This window comes from Chiloscyllium plagiosum, chromosome 6, assembly GCF_004010195.1.
Source record: "Chiloscyllium plagiosum isolate BGI_BamShark_2017 chromosome 6, ASM401019v2, whole genome shotgun sequence".
NCBI classification, from domain to species: domain Eukaryota; kingdom Metazoa; phylum Chordata; class Chondrichthyes; order Orectolobiformes; family Hemiscylliidae; genus Chiloscyllium; species Chiloscyllium plagiosum.
The window spans coordinates 16,057,989-16,084,467 of record NC_057715.1 but is presented as its reverse complement, the minus strand read 5'-3'; the positions used below and the strand labels follow the sequence as shown (position 1 = coordinate 16,084,467).

Below are 26,479 nucleotides of genomic sequence, written 5' to 3'. Positions count from 1 at the left end.
CAGTTTTTTTTAAAGAAGTTCTCTTTTGCAACAACTTAACATTGGAAATACCACAATTTTCAAAGCTGCACAACTTAATAAAGTTCATTTGTTCGATTCAAAACTGATAATAAAACTAAACTTCCAGCAGATTATTAAATGAAGGACTTTTTTTTATTGACACTTGACATTTAACATTAAAATAAACTGACTTTGTACTCTAGGAGAAAGTGAGGACTGCAGATGCTGGATATCAGAGTTGGAGTGTGGTGCTGGAAAAGCACAGCAGGTTAGGCAGCGTCTCAGTTTCTTGATTAGCAATGGCAATAATGTCAGAAAAACACAGAAACCAATATTAGGCAAGTACAGGTTATTGTGTAATAACATTAAAAACAACTAGAAATATTCACTTCAGAAATAATTTTCAAATCAACAAGTATGGTTTGACCAGACATGAACATTTAGTAAAGGCACGAAATGTTGAAATTTCATTTTAACTCATACTGACGGATGAGAATCCAACCAAGATTCACACATGACATTTCTACATAAGTTTTACATTCAATACATTTACAAGAATGAAAACTTAAATTCCACAAGTATCAAATTAAGATTAATCCTTGTTGAAGTAGTTATGGCTTACAGTCTGTCTAGGAGTTGCAAATATGTTCCCTCTTTGGTTGTGACTTTTTAAGATATTGCACTCAACAATGTTCCACACCAGAGGGCGGCAAAGCACATAAATAGGTTTTAAAATCTATACTGTAATGAGGTCAAACTCTTTTTTTTAAAATCAAATCTGAATGTCAATAGCTTGACAACAATCCATACAGGAAGGTAGTGTTCAATGTTGAGTGTCCAGGATGACCTGGGAGTCTCAGGAAGTGATGATTAAATCACCGAGTTGGTGCTGGGAGAAAAATCCAGGAGAAAAAAAAATAGAGGCATTTTTTTAAAAAAAGGCATTTCCTAATAACACTTTAGGAACATTAACAGTTATCCATTTGACAGTGACAAGTGAGCAGGTTCACTGATGGCTGTGGGGAAGGCGGGGTGACTGGGTGGAGGTCTTGGTTGACCGCCCAGAAGAAATAACCAATAAAACATGAGAATGCCATATACTGTTCTGACTCATCTAGTGTAATTCAAACTGGAGCTCTGCTATGGTTAGTCCATTCATTTACAAACCTTACTATTACTATGCTTGATTATCCTTCTAGGCAGTGATAGGAAGGTGGGGGTGGTGCTTGGAGGTGAGAGATCATGTGCTAAAACCTCCAGTAATACATCCAGTCAGAGGAGGCAAATTTGATGACTGTGATCCACAATACTACATGGTGGCAAAGTTAATCCAGCTCTGGAAACCCAGAGGATGTGTTTCTTCTGCTGTTTTCTACTGAATGCTGTGAGCAAAAACACATCCGAAAATCAGGGAATGAGACCATTCAGCTCATGGGATAGCTCTTTCAAAGAGTCACAATGAGTCCTATACCTCACCCCTCTTCTCCCTTTCCACATTTCCACCCCCCCTCTCCCACTTGGCAAATCACAATAGAGGCCCACAATAATGATAAACCTATCACTCACACCCCAGCAACCACAACTCTCGCCCCTCCTGTCCCCAAACACCTCAAACATTTGGCACAATCCGATGGACAAACGGTGTAAAGTCAATGATGAAATTGTGCTCCTCCGGTTTGCAGTGCCCCTCGAAGCTTGTGCAGATGCGCTGTTTCATCAGTGACCTGGCACTTTCCAGTGTGAAGGACATCGGATGTTGGATTCTGGCATGACATTGAAAGTCTTCATTCCCTTCAGTGATTTGGTTCCTTGCCTTGAGAAGCACAAGTGGACAAAAGACGCATACATACACTTTTAATTTCATTTTGTTTTGTAAAAGTACCAAGGAGAAAGGAACTCGAGGGTGAGATTTTCCTGGGATTTGCTTTCGGTACAATGGGGCCAGAGATGTACTGAAAATTCTGGTTGGAACATTTGCTCCTTAAAATGGCAGCTGATGCACTGCAATGACTTATCAACGATACCCTTCAAACCCATAACCTTTACCAGCGAGAAGGATTAGGGCAGAGACAAGTGGGTGCAACACCACCTGCAAGTTACTCTCCAAGTCACACACTGCTCTGTCTTGGAATTCCAATTGCCATTCCATCACTGACGCTGGATCAAAGCCCTGGAGCTCCCCTCTTACCAGCATGGTGTGTGTACTCACACTGGACAGACTGCAGAGGTTCAAGGAGGTGGCTCAAGGGTAATTAGAGATGGGAGTGAAATAACGCTAAGAAAATTCCGAATGTGGGTCAAAAAACAGACTCTTACAAAGAAAAAAAATTGATGATGATTCAAAAGAACCCCTTCCCTCCAAATCAATTCAACAGCAAGGGCAAGGAAAACAACATCTAGTAGTGATCAATCGTTAGGTCAGGCTTGGCTAAAGGCCATCTGATTTTGAACAGCACCACCACTGAATAGGAGGCTCACCTCCATGCTGAGAACTTCCTTGGTATAATTTGCACCAACATTTCATAAGGTCATATTGTAAGCAATGGTGCAAAACCAGTGCTGGTGGGTAAAGCATCAGGAAATTTCTGTGCAGCCTTTTAGAGGCAATATTCAGTAATGCTGTCATAATTGGGAAATTAAGGAACCAACAAAGAAAGGCATTAAAATTATTTCATTGCACATAGTTTCCCAGTTTGTTACATTTCCCAACTGAATTCTCAGTAAGTGCCGCCTGTTCCTGAGCAGTAGGGCATTGCAAAAAGAAACAGCAGGAGTGCATTTTCCAGCCCCAGGAGGCTGTTCCACCATTCAGTACATTCATGTGGATCTTGGGCATCATGATGGGGGTGACTATATTTTTTAAGTAAAAGTACACATGACAATAAATTTCTACTCTATTCTAGAGGCCACTAATCTATCGTTCCCAGCATGAAATATATTCAATGATGAAGCAGCCATAATTCTCTGGATTACAGACTGCTAAAGATTGACAACCCTTTGAAGTATTTCCTCAACATTTCAGATCTAACTGATTGTATCCTTTTCCTGAGACTCTGTGTTCCTTTGTATTAGATTCCCCAGACAGTGGAAACCCCCTTTCAGTGTCAACCTTATCAAGACTCTTCAGAATCTTTTGGCCGAGGTGTAGATTTTCTGACTGCTCTTATTGCAGGAGAGGCACTGAAGTCAGGTAACTGCCATCACTTGCAGAATTATGGGGACAGGACAGGGGGAGGCCACTCGCAGAGGAGGGTCATGACACCACACATTGCCAGCCTGGTCTAAGGTTGCCATCCAGATCAGTACAGACTCAGCTGTGAGCAATAATGCCTAGCCATGTAGGAAAATGATGAACACCCTTCTCCATTCCGACAGCTTAAGTGCCACCATCTTCTGTCCAATACCTCAGAACTCACTCAGTCGCTGTTACTGTACCCACCACCCGTCAGAGATCATGCTCTATCACTCTTAGTATTGCCTGAAAAGCCTTCCCTACCTGCCCTCACCCATCCCAACCCTCATACCACCAACCTTACCTGCTCAGGGCACCTCCCCAAAAGTAACAGCTGTGCCACCCTTAATACATACCTCTTGCTCATTTTGAGGAAAACAGTCCACCGTAGGGTAGAACGAGTCAAGGTGGGTGGTGGGTGGTGGTTCTTCAATTCTGGTTCTTCAACTCCTGGTTCTTACCAGGAGAGGGTCCTGACTGTGACCGGCCATACAGCTGACTGACCATATCCAAGGCTGCCATTGGCGTACTGTGCCAGGATCTCCTGGCCAAAGGCCATTTCCTTTGACTTTACTGAGGGCTGCTGACCAGGCCAAGCTTATAAAAACAAAATACCATGGATGCTGGAAATCTGAAATAAAAACTGAAAGTGCTGGAGAAGCAGAGGACTGGTGAGAAGCACAGAGTTAACACTTCGGAGAATCCGAAACTGGGAAATGGTGGCTTTTTTGCTGTTGCCAAGAGGGTGTTGAGAGATGAGTGGAACAGATGGTGAGGGTGCCCAGAGAAAAAGACAAAGGCAGTGCGAATGGTGATAAAGGAGAAATGGAGATGGAAAATGAGGAAAAATGAAGGTATGAAAGGGAGAAAATGGATGTGTTCTGTTGGATGCAAAATCAAGATGCCCTGGGCCAGGGGGATAAGTGCTGGAGCGGTGGAGTACAGGGGTCATACCCTGAAGTTGTGGAACACAATGTTGAATCCTAGGGGATGTGATGAGCCTAAGCAGAAAGTGAGACGTTGTTTCTCCAGCTTGCACTTTAGCTTCATTGGAACACTGACTGAGGATAGAAATGTTAGGATGGGAGCAAAGGGGTTTATTTAAATGGCAAACAACTGGAAGATGGTGGTCATTCTTATGGTCACAGACGAGGAGTTCTGCAAAATGGATCGCCAGTCTGCGTTTCCTCTCACCAATGTAGATATTATAGCATCCCAAAGCAGTTTACAGTCAAGAGATATTTCTGAAGAGTCCTCACTGTTGTAGTGTTGGTCTACTCTATTGAACCTCTTTATCTTTTAAAGATCTCTATCAGGTTAACCCCCAGCCTTTTCACTTTCTGGATGAGATTCAATAAATTTCTGTCATATCACCTAGCAATGAGCCAATTCCCTGGTCAACATTCTGGACACCTATCGTAGATTAAATGATAGAAATGTAAGAGGATTATTCACAAATAAAGCAGTCAAACATCACCTACCGGCTTTAAAGAGAACTCCACTTAATGTTATATATCCAAGAGGTCGTCCGCACTCTCGTCACTTTCCACAGTGAGTTGTCGGGTCCACCATTTCTTAACATCTGAACCAGAACAGGCAGCATCCGACATTGGGTTAATTTTACACATAACCGATTTAATGGCTGTACGACCTCCGAATCGCAGATTCACCGTCGACACAGAGTGGCTGATGGGTTTCGGAGCTGCAAGCCCAAAGGAAAGGCTAGCTAAGTAATTTTATCTTCAATTAAGATCAAGTGAAACCATGTTTAATAGACCAGATGGAGGCAAACTTAAAGCAAATTACTTAGAATTTACCAAACAGAAACAGGCCATTCAGCCCAGCTGCTGCCATGCTGTCGCTTGTGCAACACACAAACGTCCTTCCAGTCCGTTTACTTCATTGTACTTTTTCACACCTTCTACTTTAGGAAGGATGTCAGAGCATAGGAGTAGGTGACAAGATTTAGTGGATTGGCTCTATGTCTGAGGGACTTAGTAATGTGGATAGACTGGACTAACTGGGTCATTCTCCTTAGAGCAGAGAAGATTAAGGTGAGGTTTAACAGAATTGTTTTTAAAATTATCTTCCTTAGAGGATTTCAGTAAAAAGGGGAGTACAGACTTAAAGTAACTGGCAGAAGAATTTTCACCCAGAGGGTTGTTGAGATTCCGGAAGTCATGCTTTCACGGAAGGATTACTGATTAAGGATGATCAGCCATGATCATATTGAATAGTGGTGCAGGCTCAAAGGGCAGAATGGCCTACTCCTGCACCTATTGTCTATTATCTAAGGCTGGGTCAGGCAGAAACTCTCATCACATTTTAAAAGACAGTTGGATATATTCTAGAAATGCGGTAAAAACAATGACTGCAGATGCTGGAAACTAGATTCTGGATTAGTGGTGCTGGAAGAGCACAGCAGTTTGGACTGAAACGTCGATTTTGCTGCTCGTTGGATGCTGCCTGAACTGCTGTGCTCTTCCAGCACCACTGATCCATATTCTAGAAATGCCACAATCCACAGGCAAAGTGCCTCAAAAGTTGGAAAGTGTGATAAGGCTAAACAACTCTTTCTTGGCTGGCACAGACTTGGGTGGCAACACAGTGGCTCAGTGGTTAGCATTGCTGCCTCACAGTGCCCTGGTTTCCTCCCAGAGCCCAAACATGTGCAGATTAGGTGGACTGGCCATGCTAAATTGCCCATTGTGTCCAGGGATGTGCTGGCTAGGTGGATTAGACATGGGGAATGCAGGGTTACAAGGATTGGAGAGGATAGAGTAGGGGGATGGGTATGGATGTGATGCTCTTCGGAGGTTCGGTGTGTGCTTGATGGGCCAAATGGCCTGCTTCCACACTGCAGGAATTCTATGACATGATGGACTAAATGGCCTCCTGCACCGCTGTAAGCTTCCAAGATGCTAGGTAGGGTTTTGATAAAGTACATAATGATATGATTAACAGTGGAAACAGTTTCTCCTTAAGGGCGAAGGTAAACAGGTCATGGCTTGACCCATTGATTGTGCTTGAGACATATAAAAAGGAACCTGTGGGGCACTACGCTGGGGGCAAATCAGGGGGCAGAGCTCTGTAAGATTACAAACTGTGAATAAACCTGCTCTGACAGCCACCTCTGTCTACTGGTTTTGGTGGTTCCCTAATACTTCCAGCTGCCCTTCACCCGTACCCGGTCACTACATCCTGTCTGAGGGAAAATGGGCACAGGACAGTGCCAAAAAGTCTGTACACCAACCAGCTGCATGAACTGACACATCTACCTTCTTCTGTGTTCAAGATCCAGTCCTCTGAATCACATCAAGAGCTGGATGGGTACTTGACTGGGAGAGAAAATGCGTCTTAAAGAAGGGAAACATAGTTAGAGAAATCGTAGAATCCCTCCAAACAGGCTCTCACCCAAACTCACCCCTTGACCCCATCCCTGTAATCCTGCAATTCCCATGGATTATCCACCTAGCCTGCACATCCCTGGACACTATGGGCTATTTATCACGGCCAACCCACCTAACGTGCACATCTTTGGACTGTGGGAGGAAACTGGAGCACCCAGAGGAAACCCATGCAGACACGGAGAATGTGCAACGCTCTCTCTTACACACACACACACACACACACACACACAAACAAACACACAGTCGCCTGAGGATGGAATCAAACCCGGGCCCATCATGCTGTGAGGCAGCAGTGCTAACCATTGAGCCACTGCGCCATCCAGGTAGATAATAGATAATACGCTTTTGGACTTGCTTCAATTAGCATGTTGAGGGGATGGGATTGGGGGTGGGGGGAAATAAGATCAGTCAGGAATCTCCCAGGATATTTGTAGGGTTTGGTGGCTGGGTTGGGGCTGGGTGGGGGGGGGGGAAGAGTGGAAATCAGATAGTGGTATTGGGGGATAAGAAGTATTAGTGACAATGCTTCAGCCATCGTTAGGTGAGGACAGGCATGATGGACCAGTGACCCTTCTCTTTCTGTTAATGTTCACAGGACTTGCCATAGTTTCCAACTGTCACCCTTTGCTGAAAGCAATAACCAGGGCTTACAGATTATTCAGTCTCAGTTGTCTTTGTGTTTACATGAGCAGAGGAAATCCCAAGTGAGCAACTCAAACAAAACTCAAATTGCCTGCCGTAGCCTGTCCAATTTGCAGCAGGGCCTTCTGGATGTAGACTGACCTTAGCATCATCTGCATGTCCACTGAAACCCTACCAAACACCCGAGCTGATGAATGTAGGTCGGGAATGTGGTGCTAGAAAAGCACAGCAGGTCAGGCAGCATCAGAGAAGCGAGAGTCGACGTTTCGGGCATAAGCCCTTCATCAGGATTCCTGCTGTGCTTTTCCAGCACCATGCTCTCGACTCTGACCTCCAGCATCTGCAGACCTCACTTTTTCCGAGCTGATGAATGTGTTCATCGCTGCTTCAAAGGACAAAGAGAGGAGAAGAATTCATCCTGTTAGAAATGACAGAGTTGTATCCTGCTACTGTTGCCGCAGCAACTAATTCTCAGCTGTCCTTGTATGAGGACATCCTGTGTCCCTGTTAAACGATCACTTTGCTTAGTTCTGTGACTTGCTTCCAAGCTGTCATTATGACAACATAGAAGACACGATTCTCAAAATACCTGATGGAAGACGCCACTGACCAAATTTTCTTTGCGGCTTTCCGATATCGGCGGAGTCGGATCGATAACCACCTCTGTCTGAGTGTGTTGGGCTGAGCAGCTGCTGTTGACTACTGGACTGTACAGGAGACAAGAATGATGATGGTTGACAAGCTCATTATTGTTGAGTTAGCAATCACTCTATCATAATCTGTAGGAAGAATAATCAGCAGGCAGATGCTCCTTTTGCATTAATGGCTGTGTGCACGCCACCATAAATCACATTTTCTCTTTAATTATACAGCCGGGAACACTTAGTCTAGTTATTACTGCACTAAACTATTAACCAGGGCATTGGGAGTTCACATCCTACTGTGCAGCATTTAACATAACGAATCTGGCCATTTATGGCTGGCACATAGAAAACTACTCAATTGTTCAGTAAACTTCTTTGGACAACAGATCACGCTGCTCTAACCTGATCAGGCCCACACTTTGAGGTACAGCTTTCTCTACTTTTGCTGAGACCAGACCAGTGTATAACCTAATGTTCATTTTTACACAGTATATTCCATATTCCTCACAGTATTTTTACAATGTAAAAATGAACATGAGGTTTTACACTGGGTCAAGATTTAAATTCAAACGAGGTTGATAGTGCAAGACCAAATCAGAACACAGAAACAAAAACTGAAAATGACAATAATAGTCCCTTTTGCCATTTAATCTCTTGACTTCCACCTTATCATAGAGTTCCTAGCTTTCCAACTCTCTGGACTTGCTTCAAATCTGATACATCTCCAACTTGATTACATTTCTAATGAAGGTTCATCATCCTGAAATGTTAACTCTTGTTTCTCTCTCCACAGTTGCTGCCTGAGCTGCTGACTAATTTCTGCTTCTGCATGTAGTTTTGCTCGCTGAGCTGGAAGGTTTGTTCTCAGAAGTTTTGTCACCATACTAGGTAACATCTTCAGTGAGCCTCCGAACGAAGTCTTCATCCAGAGGCTCACTGAAGATGTTACCTGGCATGTGACGAAACATCTGAAAATAAACCTTCCAGCTCAGCGAGCAAACCTACGTCCAAAACCTCAACCCGAGCTACAAATCTTCTTAAACCTCACTAATTTCTGCTTCTATTTGATATTTTCAGAATCCCCATTGCTTTGCTTTTATATCAATTAACTTGTACTCATTACTGATCAAACAATGTCTTTTTAAAGGAGAGAAATATGAAATAATCTGAGTTGTTTATGAAAATATTAGGTTTATTATGCAAATTAACTTTGCAAGATAGTTGATGCCTCACCTCACCAGCATTGTTACAACCACATTTTAGTCTCAATTGCATAATTTGAATCCGAAGAGAAAATGCTACCCTATTGGACACTCGATGCTCTCCCTATCTGGGCTCGACAGAGTAGATCGTTGAAGACAAAAGGAATGAGAGGCCACTGATTTAAAGTGATCTCCAAATGAAGCAAGCGCAATGTGAAAAAGATTTTCACACAGTGAGTAGTTAGGATTCACGCCTGGAAGTGTGGTGGATGCAGATTCAACTGAGGCATTTAAAAGGGCATTGGATAATTGTTTGGATATAAATGGTGTGCAACAATATGGGGAAATGACAGGAGACTGGCCCCAGGTAATAGAACTGGCGCAGACATGATGGGCTGAATGGCCTCCTGCACCATAACAAACTAAGGTTGGGAAATAAAAATTAACTTGCCATTGTCACCTACATCCAAAAGCACATTTAAGGAAGTGCTTTTGGTCATGGAACTTGGTTCTTTACTGATACACTGAGGATCATTCCATGTGCCTCACAGATTAAGCTTTGGAAGGGGTTGTTTTACATGGTGGTGTGGAAGATGAATCGAGAACACACTGGATAAGTGAGCACAAAGTTTCTGTAGGGAGGCATTGATGGACATTAGGATGCTGAGACATCCCGTTTTCTCAGGTGATGACAGGACCCCTTCAGCTGTGTTGGTTCCAGATCTGTGAAAGGTGACTGACTAGATTAACAAATTCAAAAAGGCCTGTCTGTTTTCTTGATAGGCAGTGGTATGGTTATGAGGCCTTGGTGTGTTCACGTGGTCGAGGAGGCCTATCCCTACTGTCAGTCCACATTCAGAGTCTTTTACAGTGCTGCAGAGCTGAGACCATGAAAAATACTCTGCTTTGTTTTCAGATCCCTCCATTGCGTCACTGCCCCCTATTCCTGCTACACCCCCAAGCCTGTCAACCTCCTGAGATCCCTGGCCTGCTCTCAATCAGGCCTCCTGCACATCCCCGGTTGGTAATCACTCCACCATTTGTGCCTGTGGCTTCAGCTAAATGTTGCCGTAAGCTTTGGAAACCCTTTCTAAAATTTTCTACCTCCTCTTTCAGATATTTCGAGAGGGAAAAATAACCAGTCTGGCCAAGCTGTCCTAATATCATGGTCTCAAAACCTTGTGTGCCACATTGCTCCCACAAAGCATTGTGGATTGTCTACCATTTAACGTAAGTAAAAGCTGTTGTGCACTCTGCAAGACAATTAGGAAATGGGCACAGCGAAGATGACAGACCAGAGGGAATGACTCACCTCAGGAGCAGCTTCATTATCTTGATTACTGGCGAGCATTTCTTCGCTGGCTTGAGTTGTCTCGATGCTGGGGGGAATAAGGAACCTGCTTAACTCCTGCTGTTGACTCTCTCGCAGACTGTGGATGATGCTACAGGATTGTTGCTGTTTCTGAAGACACAGGATAACATTTACTCAGGAAGGTAAAATATCAGACTCACGGACATTCTTACAGCCAGTTGGTCCATTAGGACACTAGATTGTGGATGCAATATTTGATTTTTACTACCCCTTGGTGGGGTGAGTCTCTGTCAAAGGGGCAATTGGCAAGCTGTCTGTAGAACATGCCCGACATGTTAACCTATTTGCCCAGATGTTTGTGCAAACTCCTGACTGCAGGTGTGAAGTTGAAATCTCCCACGAGTCATGCAATAGGGAGTGCAGTTACCCAGAATGGATTTCTGACTGGTGCAGAGTTAATGTGGGACATTGCATAGAGGAGCAGGATGATCTGGACGTGAGCACCTCTTCATCTCCCTTTTACAGTGGGGTGTCAGGACTGGCAGCAGCAAGTCTCTGCTGGTCATGTGATTAACACTGCAGTCATGTAGGTGAATGAATTAGTGGAATTGGCAAAAGTCACCTTTGGATTTGTACGTGTGTTTAGCCAGCACTGCAGACAAGGCCTAGTTCAGATCAAGGGCCTGTTTAAAGATCACATGAATACTAGGGTGTAATGTTGGACACTTAAGCCTACACTTCTGCAATCCTTTCAGTGATTTGATTAGGTTCTGCCCAGATTAAGCAGTTTAGCTGGTTGGAAATCTTTCAGAAACTGCAGTTACAACATTAAAGGGGAAGGTCAAAAATTCAGAATTGCCTTCTATTCCATTCTCTTTCATGAGGTCTCTAGGATTCTTTGAAAATTGTTTATTCTATTAATCTCAATCATTCCCTGTGGTAATGGGTCCCACATTCTCCCTATTCTCTAAAGGAAGACGCTTTTCTTTATTCCCAACTGAATTTTTCCATAACATTCTTAGATCTATGGCTCTTTGATGAGGTCTCCTCTATCTTCCCTGTATCTTCCTTATTAAATCCCAACACAATCTTGAAGGACCTCTGTCAAGTCACCCTTCAACCTTGTCCTTCCTCTAGAAAAGAGAACAGACTTGGCTTGTTCAATCCTTCCTAATAGTTATAACTTGTCGGTTCTGAGACTATTGTTGTGAACTTACTATTGCACCGTCACCAGTTCTTCTCTATTCTTTCTGTAATGACGGAGACCAGATATGTGAACAATACTCCAAGTGTGATCTAGCTGAGTTTCAACATAAAACAAATGTCATTGCCTCTTGTACATCCATTTTTCTGCTGACTAACAATGTAGAGCATGTTCTTAGAAATTACTTACTGCTCTAATGCGTTTCAAACATTTCTTCAGCCACATTCGTATTGTTTGTTTTGCTACCTCTTCTTCTATCGTGTATTCAAGCTGCTCTCTTGCTAACAGTTCTTCAAGCTGAAGGCTTTTCCTGATGTCCACTGATCTGTATGACAGCATGCTAGCAACAGAATTAGATTAGATTAGATTAGATTAGAATCCCTACCGTGTGGAAACAGGCCCTTCGGCCTAATAAATCCTCACTGACCCTCCAAAGAGCAACCCGCGCAGACCCAACTGCCTCTGACTAATGCACGTAACACTATGGACAATTTAGCATGGCCAATCCACCTGACCTGCACATCTTTGGATTGTGGAAGGAAACCCATGCAGACATAGGGAGAACGCGCACACTCCACACAGACAGTCGCCCGAGGCTGGAATCAAACCCGGGTCCCTGGCGCTGAGAGGCTGCAGTGCTAACCACTGAGCCACCATTCAACCCCAAGTTTCTTAGCTTAATATCATACATGTACATAAATGACTGAATTAAATGTTATAGCAATATGCCTGATAGAAATTTAGTTGGTTGAAATAATAACAGAAATTGCTGAAAAAACTCAACAGCATCTGTAGAGAGAAATCAGAGTTAATGTTTCTGGTCCAGTGACCCTTCTAAACTATTCTTTAACCAGTTTAGAATTTCCTCAGTTCAGGGGACTGACTCCGAGCTGGCTGGCTACAGCCAGTGTACTGTACCCAAGTAAATAAAGGGTGATTTGGTGATGGGATACCAGCCTCTCTGCAGTTACTGTTTCTGATTTTCAGCATCTGCAATTCTTTCGATTTTTGGTTGAAACAATGTTTTGCATGGAACAGTTAACAAAGATTAAATTATGAAGATAAATTGCATAAAATAGGATGACATTCCAATGAGTATAGGTGATTAGCAGGTGACTTAACTGTGATGATGGTTATGGGGTGTTAAAACTGATCAAAACAATCTGATAGGGTCGATAGAAAATATTTGTGTTGGTGGTGAGTCTAGAACAAGAGAACTGAAACTTAAAATTCGAGCCAGGCTGTTCAGAGGTATTGTCAGGAAGCACTTTACACAAAGGGATGTGGAAGTTTGGAAAAAGCGAAAGAACTGCAGATGCTGTAAATCGGAGACAAAAACAGAGATTGCTGGAAAAGCTCAGCAGGTCTGGCAGCATCGGTGGAGGGAAACCAGAGTTAATGTTTTAGGTCTAGTGACCCTTCCTCAGAACTCTGGAAATCTTGCCCCACTGAACATCCCCCAACAAAAAATAAAAACAGGTGAAGGTTCAGGCTGGGGTTTCAGTTGAAATTTTCAAACCTGAAGTTGATAGGTTCTTGTTAGGTAAGGGGATTATGGATTACAAAACCATGCAGGCTTGATGGACTTAAGGAGAGGTGGGATGGGCTCCTCCTGTTTCTAGGTCATATAAAAGGAAGATAAAAGAACAATGTAATTAAAATATGTTAAGATTTAGGGTCTCTACTTTTGGCATAACAAAATTCAACAAGACCCGCATTCACAGTATGAACTCCGATATCTAAAGTCTCTTGGCTTCATGGCAAATACCAGGATCATTCACCACAGGAGGTGGCAGCTTGGTCCACAATATCTGCACTGGCTCCCTAACTGAATTAACCAGCAAATCCAATTCTCTTTCACAAATTGCTACTGAATCCACTTCTATCAGCTTTTCAGGCAGTGCATTCCAGATCACAACTCACTGTTTAAGAATGGCCTCCTCATCTCTCCTTTATTGTCAATGACCGCTAATAGAAATCTGTGTCTTCTGACTATTGACCTCTTGCCAGAGGTACCACATAGTCCTCATCTTCTCTCCTGATACTCTTCCCAATTTTGAACATCTCTATTAAATCTCCCCTTAATCTTCTTTGCCAAGGAGATCAGCCCCAGCTTTTCCAGTCTCTTCGTTGGTTCTGTACTCGTCAGGGAAGGTAGCTCTCCACATTGTTGAGAGTCAAATGAAATGAATGTCTATTGCTGTTTACTGTTTTTGTTCTCCCCTAATATTTACAATTAGCAGCGGGATAAGAAAAACATTGGAAAACGATTTAATAATAATAATGATTTTACAACATTATTCATCTCCATCACTACCAGTGGTAGCGAGTTGCATATTCTCATTGTGTAATAAAGCTGTAACTTAGGAAGAGGGGTAAACTGTTCTGATACCTCAGCACGTCATGAAACGTGACGTCTCCTCCATTGTGCAGCCTCTCCATCTCATAGCACATGTGCTTGAAAAGCAGCTTGTCTTTCTCCAAGTCAACCTCCAGTCTCCCACGTAACAGACGCAGTAAGAACTTCACACGGGAGGTTGGGATTGCTCCCTGATGACAAACAAAACATTTGATAAAAGTTACCTTGGCCTCTTTTAGAACTGTTCGCCAATGGAGGAAATGAAAAAAAAAATACACAGTCTGTTCAGCTAACAACAGCATTTGTATAGCATCTTTCAGAGTAACAAACTGGTAGATTTTTGCTGCATTGAAGACATTAGTGCTCATGGAATCAAGGCAGGTTGGAGAGAGTTAAGACTCAATTAGACTCAACTGTGTGGTTGAACAGGCACAATGGGCAGAGTGGCCTCCTTTTATTCCTTGTCCAGCATTGAAAAGCTCCTTGTAACAGAAATTGAAGTTGTTCGTGTGTTAAGATTAAAAACTGTAAGAAAGACATGGACTCATATGATTGACTGCTGTTGTTGCCTGTGCTCATGAAAAACAATGTGTGCACAGCAAGATCCCATAAACAGCAGTGTGAAAAAGACCAGATGATCAGTTTTCATACCACTGTTGATTGAGACATAAATGAGCCAGGATACCAGTGAGCACCCCCCGCTCCTCCGTTATTAAAGAATCTTGTACATCCACCCAAGGGTACAGGTGATACCATCTCATCTGAAGACGGCATCTCTGACGTGCAGTACTCCTTTGGTACTCACTAAGATTAATAGCCTTGATGTTTGGCTCACATTTCTGCAGCGAGACTTTGGACATGGAACACAGGACAGTACAGCATAGGAACGGGCCCTTCGACCCACATGTGCTGAACATGATGTCAAATTGAACTAATTCTTTCTGCCTTTCCTTGGTCCATATCCCTCCATTCCTTGCATATTCATGTGCTTATGTAAATGCCCCTCTTAAACACTCCTATTGTATCTGCCTCCACCCATGGCAGCACGTTCCAGACTCCTACCACTCTCTGTGTAAAAGTCTCACCCCTCACATCTCCTTTGGACTTTCCCCCTCTCACCTTAAATGCATGTCCCCTATTATTAGACATTTCAACTCTGGGAAAAAAGCTTCTGACCGTCGACCCTATCTACGCATCTCATAATTTTATAGACTTCTATTAAGTCTCCCCTTAGCCTCCAGAGAAAACCACCTGACCTTTTCAATAGCTCATACCCTCTAATCCAGGCAGCATCCTGGTAAACCTCTCCTGCACCCTCTCCAACCTTCCTGTCATGTGGTGACCAGAATTGAATGCAACACTAAATGCTCAATACTTGAGCCCACAATCTTCAGACTCAGTGGTGAGAATTCAACCTACTGACAGGGGAGCACCTTGTTACCGTGTATAGGAATGAGGTGATTAATTAAAATCACTTGTCTCATTGTGGTGGCTTTGGAAGCTCCAGTGCCTTTCAACCAGTTTATCCAGTACACATGATGGCTGATGTACAGGGCGACTCCCGTTTTAGCTACCCGTGGTATACCGCGGCCCGAACATATTACAGGGAACCTTCTGGAACCAGGGACCAAAGGGCTGCTGGGAAGGTAAATTTCCCATTAAAATGAATGGGTTCACTCCTATCCACAGTTTTGGGCTTCCATGATAGGTCTTGGAATGTATCCCCCACAGGTACTGGAACTTACTCTATATTATTAAGATTAGAATATAAAGAAGTGGTACTAGCTGAGATTCTAATCATTTTTTTTTAAAGACAGTGGCATGAATTAATGGCAATGACTTAATTTGAGTTCTCCAGTATGACATCTTCTAAACTTCAACCGTCATAGTTTGTATCATCATCACTCAATTAAGTTGCCTTGTGATTGGTTCCTCCCCCACCCACTCCACCCATTTGACTCTTGCCTGCGGTTTGGGGAGGCAGGCAGGTCAGTACAAAGTCCGTGTAAAATACTTAATCCTGTGAATTTTAATCGGCATTCCAAATTATAGCACAATTGGAAATCCAAGGAAACATGGAGTCTGCCTCAATAGAATTCAGGTATTAAATTCAGTGCACTTTAATCGGGCTCCAACCACAGCAGAAACACAGACAGTTCCTCTCCAGTTTAAATTATGACAAGAGATTACAAAGTAGGGTGGTATTCACTGACATTTAGAATGTAGCAGGGTGATTGCATTAACATTTTCAAGGTATTAATGGATAAGTTAGAATACAGAGAAACTATTTCTGCTGGTTAGACTGAGAGACAGGGCCCATCAAGCCAGACATTTTGGCAGTGAATTTAGGAAACACCATGACACACAAAGAATGGTGCAAGTTTGGAGCTCTTTTCTGCAAACAGAAGGTTCATTTTAAATTTGAGATTGATCAACGGGGTGGGAGGAGGCATTCAAGAACTCTGAATTGTTTGAGAGTTGGGCAGAGGCAAGGTCAGTGAGGAAGGTGGGTTTTGAGGGGTCACAGTGGGAATCAAACACAGGGGAGGAGAATAACTTAGCATGTGTGCAGGGAAAAGTGCTGGACTCTGCACCCACGCTATGCCTGAAACGTCGATTCTCTTGTTCCTTGGATGCTGCCTGACCTGTTGCGCTTTTCCAGCAACACATTTTCAGCTTTGATCTCCAGCATCTGCAGACCTCACTTTCTCGTCGAAGATTTGAACCTACTGGGAATCCTCTTACAAGGATGCCTTCCTTGAAGAAGTTCCCTTCCTCCCTCTACAAGGATTTCAGTGAGTCCCTCTCTCACTGCACACCCCAGGTCATCTCCTCTGCACAGAAGCTCTTCAGCCACGTTCTCAAACAGACTCGCTACCACAGCCACATCTCCTTCCTCAGCACCTTCCTGAAGAAGGGCTTATGCCTGAAACGTCGATTCTCCTGTTCCTTGGATGCTGCCTGACCTGCTGCGCTTTTCCAGCAACACATTTTCAGCTCTGCACCCACGCTCCCATGTTCAGCTATGGCATTACTATTCATCTTTTGTAAATGTGCTGTTCAAGTGAATGGTCCCTAAACACTTGATAGTCAATGTTGACAGCTGTGTCTGGACTCTGCAATAACATGAAAAACCATCAGAAATAGATGCTGGCCAGGCCATACCAATCGTTCCTCATGCCCATCTGGAGCTTTGAATCAGATAAAAACCTCTTGAGTTGGTTGAGAAGCAAGAGGAGGATATCAAATAATTCTCACATTCAAAACTAGACAATGCTCAGGATAATTAATTTCATCAGAGGTTACGCACCTCTCTTTTGTCATCTACCATATTCCAAATTATTTGGAAATGTCGAAGATCATTGTAGCTCAGCAGTTGATCCTCTTCAGTTGAGTAAAACAATGAAAAATTTTCTACAATGATAGCTGGTGGAAAGAAATGATAAAAGATTCATTGTCCGATATATTACAGGAAAAGATCTTTTGTCAGGGCTAACTTTGGAAGACAACGAACGTATCCCATAAAGGAACTGACTTATCATGCTGCACTGCTGCAGAAGGCTCCTTTCACAGCATCTTCCAAACTTGTACCCTCTACCATCGGGAGGCTGAGGCAGCAAACACCAGAAAAGTTACCCTCCAAGCCAGGCACCACCCTAACTCGCAACTATATCATCACATTCCTCCACTGTTGCTGGGTCAAAATCCTATAACTGTCTCCTTTACTACCGTGTAGTTCTGTATCACATGAACTGTAGCAATTCAAGAAGGTGGTTCAACATCACTTTCTCAAGGACAGTTTGGGATGGGCAATAATGGCATGGCTCAGGCCTTGACAGGGGTACCCACATTAATAAAAAGTTAAATAAGAGGCAATGATCCCATCGCGATGTATCTTAAATTCCTTTTTAAATTTAACAAAGGGACGACACCAGAAATATTAAATCATCTTTTCCATTAACAGCCCGTCCACAATTATTTGGCTTTCCAGCGCCAAGAACATTTCATGGCATCATGGTATCAGGGAAATAAAGGCTGTGATCCTAATGTTTGCTGAGGTCCCAGGTATTGTGTTATGTTGTTATCAACTGCTGCTTCCAGCAAAAAAATAGTATAAGAAAAAAAATCCTGGAGGAGACTGAGGGAGAGAAGTGTTTGACAAATTCAGATCACTGATTTGTTCCACTTCTAAATTTCTACCAAACATTTTCATTCTGGTTTGAATGATGAAAGCTGGTCTACTTACCAACAAGTAGATTTAACATGATATAGGCAATGATGACATAAAAGGAACAGAAATACATCAGAGCTCCAGCGTAGTTTCCACAATCTGTCTCCCAGTAATTCTCATCATCAGGAGTACAGAAAGGTGGCTGAACCTGCAAAACAGATACAGAGACACTAATGATATAGAGACATGAGTTCAAATCCCAATGCAGCCACTGGAAAATGGGCATGCATTCAGTTAATTAACTGAAACAATCCAGAATAAAAAGCAAGCGCAAATGGTGACCATAATTATTTAAAAGATGCATGTTTCACAATGTCTTTTAGGGGAGAAAAGCTGACATCCTTGTCGGGCCTGCCCTGTATGTAACACCAGTCCCATGATAACCTGGTTGACTCTTAACTGTACTCTGAAATGGCCCAGCAAGCCAATTAATTCAAAGGCCATTAGAGACGGGTAATAAATGGCAACCTGGGCAGCGATACCCATGCCTTGGGAATGAATTCCTGAAAAAACTGATAATCTGATGGGAACCGAGCTCTATTGAGAGTTGCCAAATCTCCAGGATGCCCTAGAGCTTTCAGGAATTGCAAATTTATTTCATACGGTGTATTGAGCAAAACTGGGGGAGAAAACCACAGGCGACATTAGAAAAAGTGTGCAGTTTTTCCCCATTTTCTTACAACAGTTTTGTTTTTTAGTTATAAAAACAAATTGGAGGTGAAAGCCATGTGAAGAGTATGTTCAATCATACCTAGCAACAGCTGGGGGACAAGTGTCACATTTTGTTTCTCAGTTAGTGAGGTTAGCTCTTTATCCTTGATGGAACCTTGATGGATGTCCAGGAGGGGTAAAGCCACAGATTGGAGCACTTAAGCCAGAGGCAGTTTACCCAATGGGAAACCATCAAATCAGGCTGAGGTAATTTATCCCCTCAAACCTGTTCAGCCATCAAATGGATGACAGCTGTCCCACATCTCACCTCCTTTTATGAGTCTTCAACCTGTTAGCTGTAACATCTTCACCCAACAAAAATCAGTGTCAAATAAAAAACCACAAGAACAGCGGATGCTTTAGTTCAGAAGCAAAAACAGAAAAACAGAAATTGAGGAAGGGTCACGGGACCCAAAATGTTAACTCTGATTTCTCTGCACAGATACTGCCAGACCTGCTGAGCTTTTCCAGCAATTCTGTCTTTGTTTCTGAAAAAAAAAACAATGTCAGTTTTGAAGTATTCACTTGACTCCCCAGCTTTCTTGGGAAGACAGAGTTCCAGATTTCCACAGCCCTTTACAAAGTAAGAGTTAGGTACACCCAGCTTCTTGAGATTGCTCCACCAGTCAAGACAATCATGGCCGATCATCAGCTGACGTATTCTACATTCTAAATCCATTTGTTCCCCATATCCCAAAGATTCCCTGAGATGTCAAAATCGAAAAGCAGTGCTTCCTAACATTGCGTCTGAATGGCCTGGCTCTAATATTAAGGTTTTGTGCCTTTTTCCAGATTCCTTCTTACTTTCCTGGGAACCTCACTCCTCCAAAGGCAACAGCATGGCTAGAGAGAAACTATCAACTCATTGAATCATTTTAAATATCTTAATTCAGTCACCTCTTAATCTCGGAGTACAAGCCTCAACCATGCAACTGTCCTCAGAATTGATCCATTTTGGGCACTGATACTGTTCTGGTACACTGCCCTATAAAGTCTCAAAGGCCAGAGCTACCAGGACAGGTTCCTCGACACTGGTTGTGGATAACGATAGTGCTGTTTATCCAATGGCAGAATGGGCCTGTACTTACCATGCAGTCATGCATAATCTTATTCCAGTCTTCCCCTGTAACAATGCGGAATAAAACTGTGATGGCTTTCCCAGCAGAGGAGAAATTTGCATGTCTGCAGGTGAAACAAAAGGATGAATTCTTATGGCAATCAAAACAGTGATCCAATGAATAAACTGCTAGGCTGCCTTAGCAAAACTAAACTGGTAAAGTGATGAAAACAGCCACTACCCAACCTTAATTGCCGTTCCTCTTTATTACATATGCAGAACAATGATTTTCTTTTCAATGAGGTAGTCCTTAAACATAACAAAGTATGCAAAGGGAGGCCATTCAGCCAATGAGCTCTCCTCAGTGCCCTGGAATATATTTAGTCACTCAATTAACACCTCAAAAATACATGATCTGGCCATGAACACATCGCTGGCATAGGTTTAAGGTTTGAGGAGAAAGATTCAAAAGGGACCTAAGGGGGATGCATGTATAGAATGAGCTGCCAGAGGAAGTGGTGGAGACTGATACAATTACAGCATTTGAAAGGCAGCTGGATGGGTATATGAATAGGAAGGATTTAGAGGGATATGGGCCAAATGCTGGCAAATGGGATGAGATTAATGTAGAATATCTGGTCAGAATGGACGAGTACATTTCTATGACTCGATCAGTTTGTTGAGTGACGATTGGGTGTTAAGGTCCCTTCATCACGATAGCGGCTACAATGAGAAAAGTATCTATTGCCTGTAAAGTGCTCTGGGATGTCCTGAAGTCATGGAAAGGAATCCAGAAGTGCAAATATTTGTTCTACTGCATGGGCACCAGCAGTCTTGGTCACCTGCTCTCACCACATTTTTTGTGAGTCAGAGGAAATCATTGCATAAATATTTATGGCTGACTTGACTGAGGCAGCCATCAGCTGGCTCCGAGATTCTGGTCAAGCTACAGAAGAGACACACATTCCCCTCACAGGAGAGCTGGGGGAACTCGTTGCCTTCGTTTTCTATCCCAAAGCAGCATGAGAGTCTGTCAACAATGAGCATTTAACACCTTTACATTGATAAAATATGCCAAGGTGCTTCACAGAAGTATTATCAAACACCCAGCCACATATAAGGAAATAGTAGGGGAAGTGGCCAAAAGTTTGGTTAAAAAGATAGGCTTGAAGGAGTATCAGCAAGTTTTGAGAAGATTTGTAGCTCAGGTTGAGGTTCTGGTTGTAAGTTTGCTCGCTGAGCTGTAAAGTTTGTTTTCAGATGTTTCGTTACTATACTGGGTAACATCATCAGTGAAGCATTGGTCTGAGTTATCCGCTTTCTATTTATGTGTTTAGGTTCCTTGGGTTGGTGATATCATTTCCTGTGGTGATGTCATTTCCTGTTCTTTTTTCATATGGTAGTAAATGGGTTCCAAGTCAATGGGTTTGTTGATAGAATTCCAGTTGGAATGCCTAGCTTCTAGTAATTCTTGTGTGTGTCGCTGTTTAGCTTGTCCTAGCATGGATGTGTTGTCCCAGTTGAAGTGGTGTCCGTTCTCGTCTGTATGTAAGGATACTAGTAAGAGTGGGTCATGCCTTTTTGTGGCTAATTGATGTTCATGTATCCTGATGGCTAGTTTTCTGCCTGTTTGTCCATGCAGTGTTTGTTACAGTTCTAGCAAGGTATTTTGTAAATGACATTAGTTTTGCTTGTTGTCTGTATAGGGTCTTTTAACTTAATTAGCTGCTGTTTTAGTGTGTTTGTGGGTTGTTGGCTACCATGATGCCAAGAAATCTAACTAGTCTTTTCAACAAGCCACCACACAATGCAGCACAGAGGAACTATGAATAGCAGAGGAAAGTCAGTATTCAAAAAGAATGGGTACCCAATGAACACAGTCTGTGGATTTCTCAGCAACCAACCCAAACAAGCAGACAAAACACGTCCAGAAGCCCTAGCCACTCTCCCCTACATCAAAGATATCTTGGAAATGACTGCCAGACTACTCAGACCTCTTGGCACCATGGTAGCCCACAAACCCAAAAACACACTAAAACAGCAGCTAATGAACTTGAAAGACCCTATTCAGACAACAAGCAAAACTAATATCATTTACAAAATACCTGGCAACAACTGTAACGAACACTACATTGGACAAACAGGCGGAAAACTAGCCACCAGGATACATGAACATCAACTAGCCACAAAAAGAGATGACGCACTCTTGCTAGTATCCTTTTATACAGATGAGGAAGGACAACACATCCAGCCTAGGACAAGCCAAACAGAGAACTCTATCAACAAACACATTGACTTAGACCCCATTTACCACCCTCTGAGAAAAGGAACGGGAAATGACATTAACATAGGAAATGACAACCCAAGGAAACCTAAAGAGTGTAAAGCTGGAAAAGCACAACAGGTCAGGCAGCATCCAAGGAGCAGGAGAATCAACGTTTCGGGCATAAGCCCTTCATCATTCCTGATGAAGGGCTTATGCCCGAAATGTCGTTTCTTCTGCTCCTTGGATGCTGCCTGACCTGTTGTGCTTTTCCAGCTCTCCACTCTCAACTCTGAGATCCAGCATCTGCAGTCCTCACTTTCTCCAAGAAAACCTAAACACATAAATCGAAAGTGGGTCACTAACACCAGGGCTTCACCGGAGGCCCGAAATGTCGTTTCTCCTGCTCCTTGGATGCTGCCTGACCTGTTGTGCTTTTCCAGCTCTCCACTCTCAACTCTGAGCTCCAGCATCTGCAGTCCTCACTTTCTCCAAGAAAACCTAAACACATAAATCGAAAGTGGGTCACTAACACCAGGGCTTCACCGGAGGCTCACTGATGATGTTACTTAGTATGGTGATGAAACATCTGAAAATGAACCTTCCAGCTGAGGGAATGTCTTAAAGAAGGAGAGAAGGGGAGAAATGTAGAGGTTTTAGGAGGGAGTTTTTTCACATCCTTACACACTTCCCCATTCCATCCATGCCAAGGCATACCTTTTACCATTCCTTTGACTTCTCATACCCTTCATGCCATCCTCTACAAACTCTCATGGCTCTTCATATCCTCAAATGCTAACTTAGTGCCAACTCATACCTTCTGACCACTGCCTTGTACTTAAACTCTTTGTTTCAATCCATCTAACGTTCACTATGTGCAGACCTCAGGACCTATCCTGACATTAAGTTCTTAAATGTCTATTTTGATGAATAGACTCTTTGAAATAGCTCTCATTAATAAAAAAACTTCAAAAATTTAACCTCCTTTAGATGCTTATGAACACAAATATTTGTAGTCATAGTCACATTTCAAAGGGATTGTCAAATGGGAATATGAAAATAAATGTTTGTTTGTAAGCGTTTGCAATGTCAATCAACAGTGAAGTGACAGGCATCCCACTGCAATAATGATACATTGTGAAACTGGTTGAACAGCATTTTGATGTATCAATAGTTTCAGGCATGTGTCAACAAAGGGAGTGGAATTAGTGAGCACTTTTTTTAGTGCCGCAGTTTTCTTTTCAAATAACTTGAAAACTCTTCACAACTCTCTTGCTAGCTCCAAAGAACCTGATAGTCCCAACTAGTTTGTCCATATTTTATGCACATTCTTGTCTATGTTTAGCAATCCTTAAAGGCCATTTACCTCTCCCAAAGGCCAGTTGATCTTTCCAACAGTTTTCCTAAGACCATATACAAAGGGTGCCTTATATCTAAATGGGTTCCCTACATCTCAGAATAACTCCTATCAGGTGCACATTTTAGACAATGCACCAATAAACCAGATCTGATAAAGTTGGCTGCCTCCATGAACCATGGGTATGCAATGTGTGATCCACCCCTATTCCTCCCCTTGCAAAAAATGGTGGAGACTGGATTTGGGACAAGACTTCCAGATTTGGGTCTCTTCCATCATCATTGGTGAGGCAGAGAACCATCTACATGATCAATCAGACCTTAGTGCATGTTAGGACAGAGTCAGTGGTGTTTTGGATGAGTTGAGGCTTATGGAGGTTCCAAGGCACCTTCTCATTGGATGTGGTCGTTGTCTGCTAGTTTGCACCAAGATGGAATCCCCACACTACTTTGTAATCTGTCCCAGAGCACGATCTTCAATGTCTTCATATGTAACATGCACGTTCCCAAGCAATTAGCAACTTCACACACTGAAGTGACATTCATCAAACTGTTTGGGGTCCCAATGAGGGAATACAATTACAAACCTGTTGATGTTCTCCCCGTATTTCACAGTTCCAAACAAAACAACTCCGGCAAAAGCGTAACAGATAAGCAGCAGGAACATTCCCACTATAATAAAAAAGCTCTTATACATACTGACAACCACTGTCAGTAACAACATCTTCAATGTCACCTGAAACCAGAAAACAAAGGGTTTCAAATTCACCTGAATGCATTCAAAACTGACTAAATATAAATTACAGGGAAACTAAATAGATTTGTGAACAGCTCTAATTGTTAAAAAACAGGTTTCAGAACTTGAACCTTCACACATTTTGTAGTTGTTCTATGACCAACAATCTTAGCTATGTAAACACCTTATTATTCATCTCAACGAATACATTATTCGGTATTGGCCTCACTGAATAGCTAAATCCAATACTGTATTTTACTTCATTACTTTTACCAATCTGTAATGACCTAAACTTCGCTAAGAAATGGACCTGAGATAGGAATGGCTCAACTCCTTGAAGTGATCATATCTCTGCACCATCTGGTCATCGAGAACGATGGACACATCAAGTCGCACTGTGACATCTTGTTGTAGGTGGTCGAGAGGAACGAGAACCACATCAAAGCAAATAAAAACACAATGAATGCAATGAATGGATGTAAAGCATGTTACACAAATATACACTCTGCACATGACAACAGGAACACAATACATAGCATGAGTTAGAGCACAGGTAAATGGAGGCATGCAGTTGCACATTTACTTCATCACAATCGCGAAATGCTCCGCAAAATGTGCAGTTTCTAATTTAGCTTGACTACTCACATGCTTTCCACAAATGGAAAAGAACCTGAACACAATTACACAGGCTCCCATCACGTATGTATATTCATTCTGTAAATTAACAACAAACAGCTGAAACAAACTTATCCAAACTAATGGAGTCATATCAGCACAGAAACAGGCCCTTCAGCCTAACTGGTCTATTGCAGTATTTATATTCCACATGAGCCTCCTCCACTCCATCTCAGGACCAGGTGACATATTTTTCCTTCATGTTTTCTGCATTCATCTTAAATGTGTCTACACTATTCACCACAACCACTCCCTGTCACAAGTTTCACATTCTCACCACACTTTTGAATAAAGAAATATCTCTTTAATTCTTTTGTATTTGGTCTTTATTGGCAACTGTCTTATATTTATGACTGTTAATTATGCTTATCCCAAAAGTGGAAAAAATATTACTGCATCTACTGTAGTGATTGATACAAAGGCCAGGTGGATCTCATTGACTATGAAATCCTTGATTGGGGTTGATAACCTGGGCCAATCAGGAAAGCCCTGGCTGACTGATATAAACAGGAGATTCAGCGTCTTCTCAGTTTAGGGGACTGACTCTGTGCTGGCTGGTGTTATAGTCAGTATGTTACTGTTAGCTTCTGCTTCCTTTTTTTGGGAGGGGGAAACCTGATTCCTGAACTGGCTGAATTATTTAGCCAGTTTGTTAACTGGCATTCCTTTCTGGCTGACTGATATAAACAGGAGAAAATAAATAGGGATTCACACAGTACTGCCCTTTGATGTGAAGGGCAGTGTTTGTCACTGGCCAAGAAAAAAAAGGTATAAACAGGAGATTCAGCGTCTCTTCAGTTTAAGGGATTGACTGGGTTACAACTTCTCTTTTTTTTGGAGGGGAAAGCTTGATTCCTGAAGTAGCTGAATTATTTAGCCAGTTTGTTAACTGGCATTCCTTTAATGAGGATTGATTGTGCATCAGGAGTTTAACAATGTGTTTCAGGTGAAACTTGGTTCTCACTGGGGGATTGTTGTTTCACTGGCTGGTTACAGCCAGTGTGCTACTTTTTTTCAGAAAAGGACAATGTTAATTTTGTGACAGGACTTAGCCCTTGGACTCTAGTTTTTTTTTAATGTATCTTCACTGTTTTTGGTGTTTGGACTGAGCTCTTGTGGAAAACATCCATTTCACCAGAGGAGCTGTTACTGTGGGGAGGCCTGGCTCTGGGCCTCTGAAGATTGAACACCTGTGTGTGCTTGGAGGTGAGCACTTGCTATATCCTGGAGTTTGGGTGAAGACCTTGCCTTCAGGAGTGGATTAAACCCCTGTGAGTTAACTGCACCTGTACAATGTACCATGTTTCTGTGAGTGGGCCTGGTTTTCCAAGGCTGGGCCAGGATTCCATGGAGACTGACCACCTGTGGAGTGTGTATTTGCTGCCTTTGGGAGTGGACTCTGCCCTTGGTTGTGGACCCTGTTTTTTAGTGGTGAACTCTGCAGT

General features: G+C 42.6%; 1 protein-coding gene across 5 annotated transcripts in view; it reads right to left on the bottom strand.

The window, feature by feature from the left end:
* Window positions 1-205: 205 nt before the first annotated feature.
* The window catches only part of nalcn (sodium leak channel, non-selective), a 284,414-nt gene continuing 258,140 nt past the window's right edge, over window positions 206-26,479 (bottom strand). For 3 of the 5 annotated variants that reach the window (XM_043691273.1, XM_043691275.1, XM_043691276.1), the window contains 11 exons: window positions 25,005-25,073; window positions 24,211-24,359; window positions 20,036-20,129; window positions 18,252-18,384; window positions 17,316-17,431; window positions 14,039-14,196; window positions 11,836-11,986; window positions 10,443-10,592; window positions 7,874-7,991; window positions 4,714-4,934; window positions 206-1,813 (listed from right to left, as the gene is read on the bottom strand). In XM_043691273.1, coding sequence (XP_043547208.1) covers window positions 4,741-4,934; window positions 7,874-7,991; window positions 10,443-10,592; window positions 11,836-11,986; window positions 14,039-14,196; window positions 17,316-17,431; window positions 18,252-18,384; window positions 20,036-20,129; window positions 24,211-24,359; window positions 25,005-25,073 — 1,332 coding nt within the window. In that variant the 3' untranslated portion in view covers window positions 206-1,813; window positions 4,714-4,740. Of the gene's footprint in view, window positions 1,814-4,713; window positions 4,935-7,873; window positions 7,992-10,442; window positions 10,593-11,835; window positions 11,987-14,038; window positions 14,197-17,315; window positions 17,432-18,251; window positions 18,385-20,035; window positions 20,130-24,210; window positions 24,360-25,004; window positions 25,074-26,479 lie in introns of those variants that run through there. The other 2 variants (XM_043691274.1, XM_043691277.1) reach the window with 2 other exon arrangements.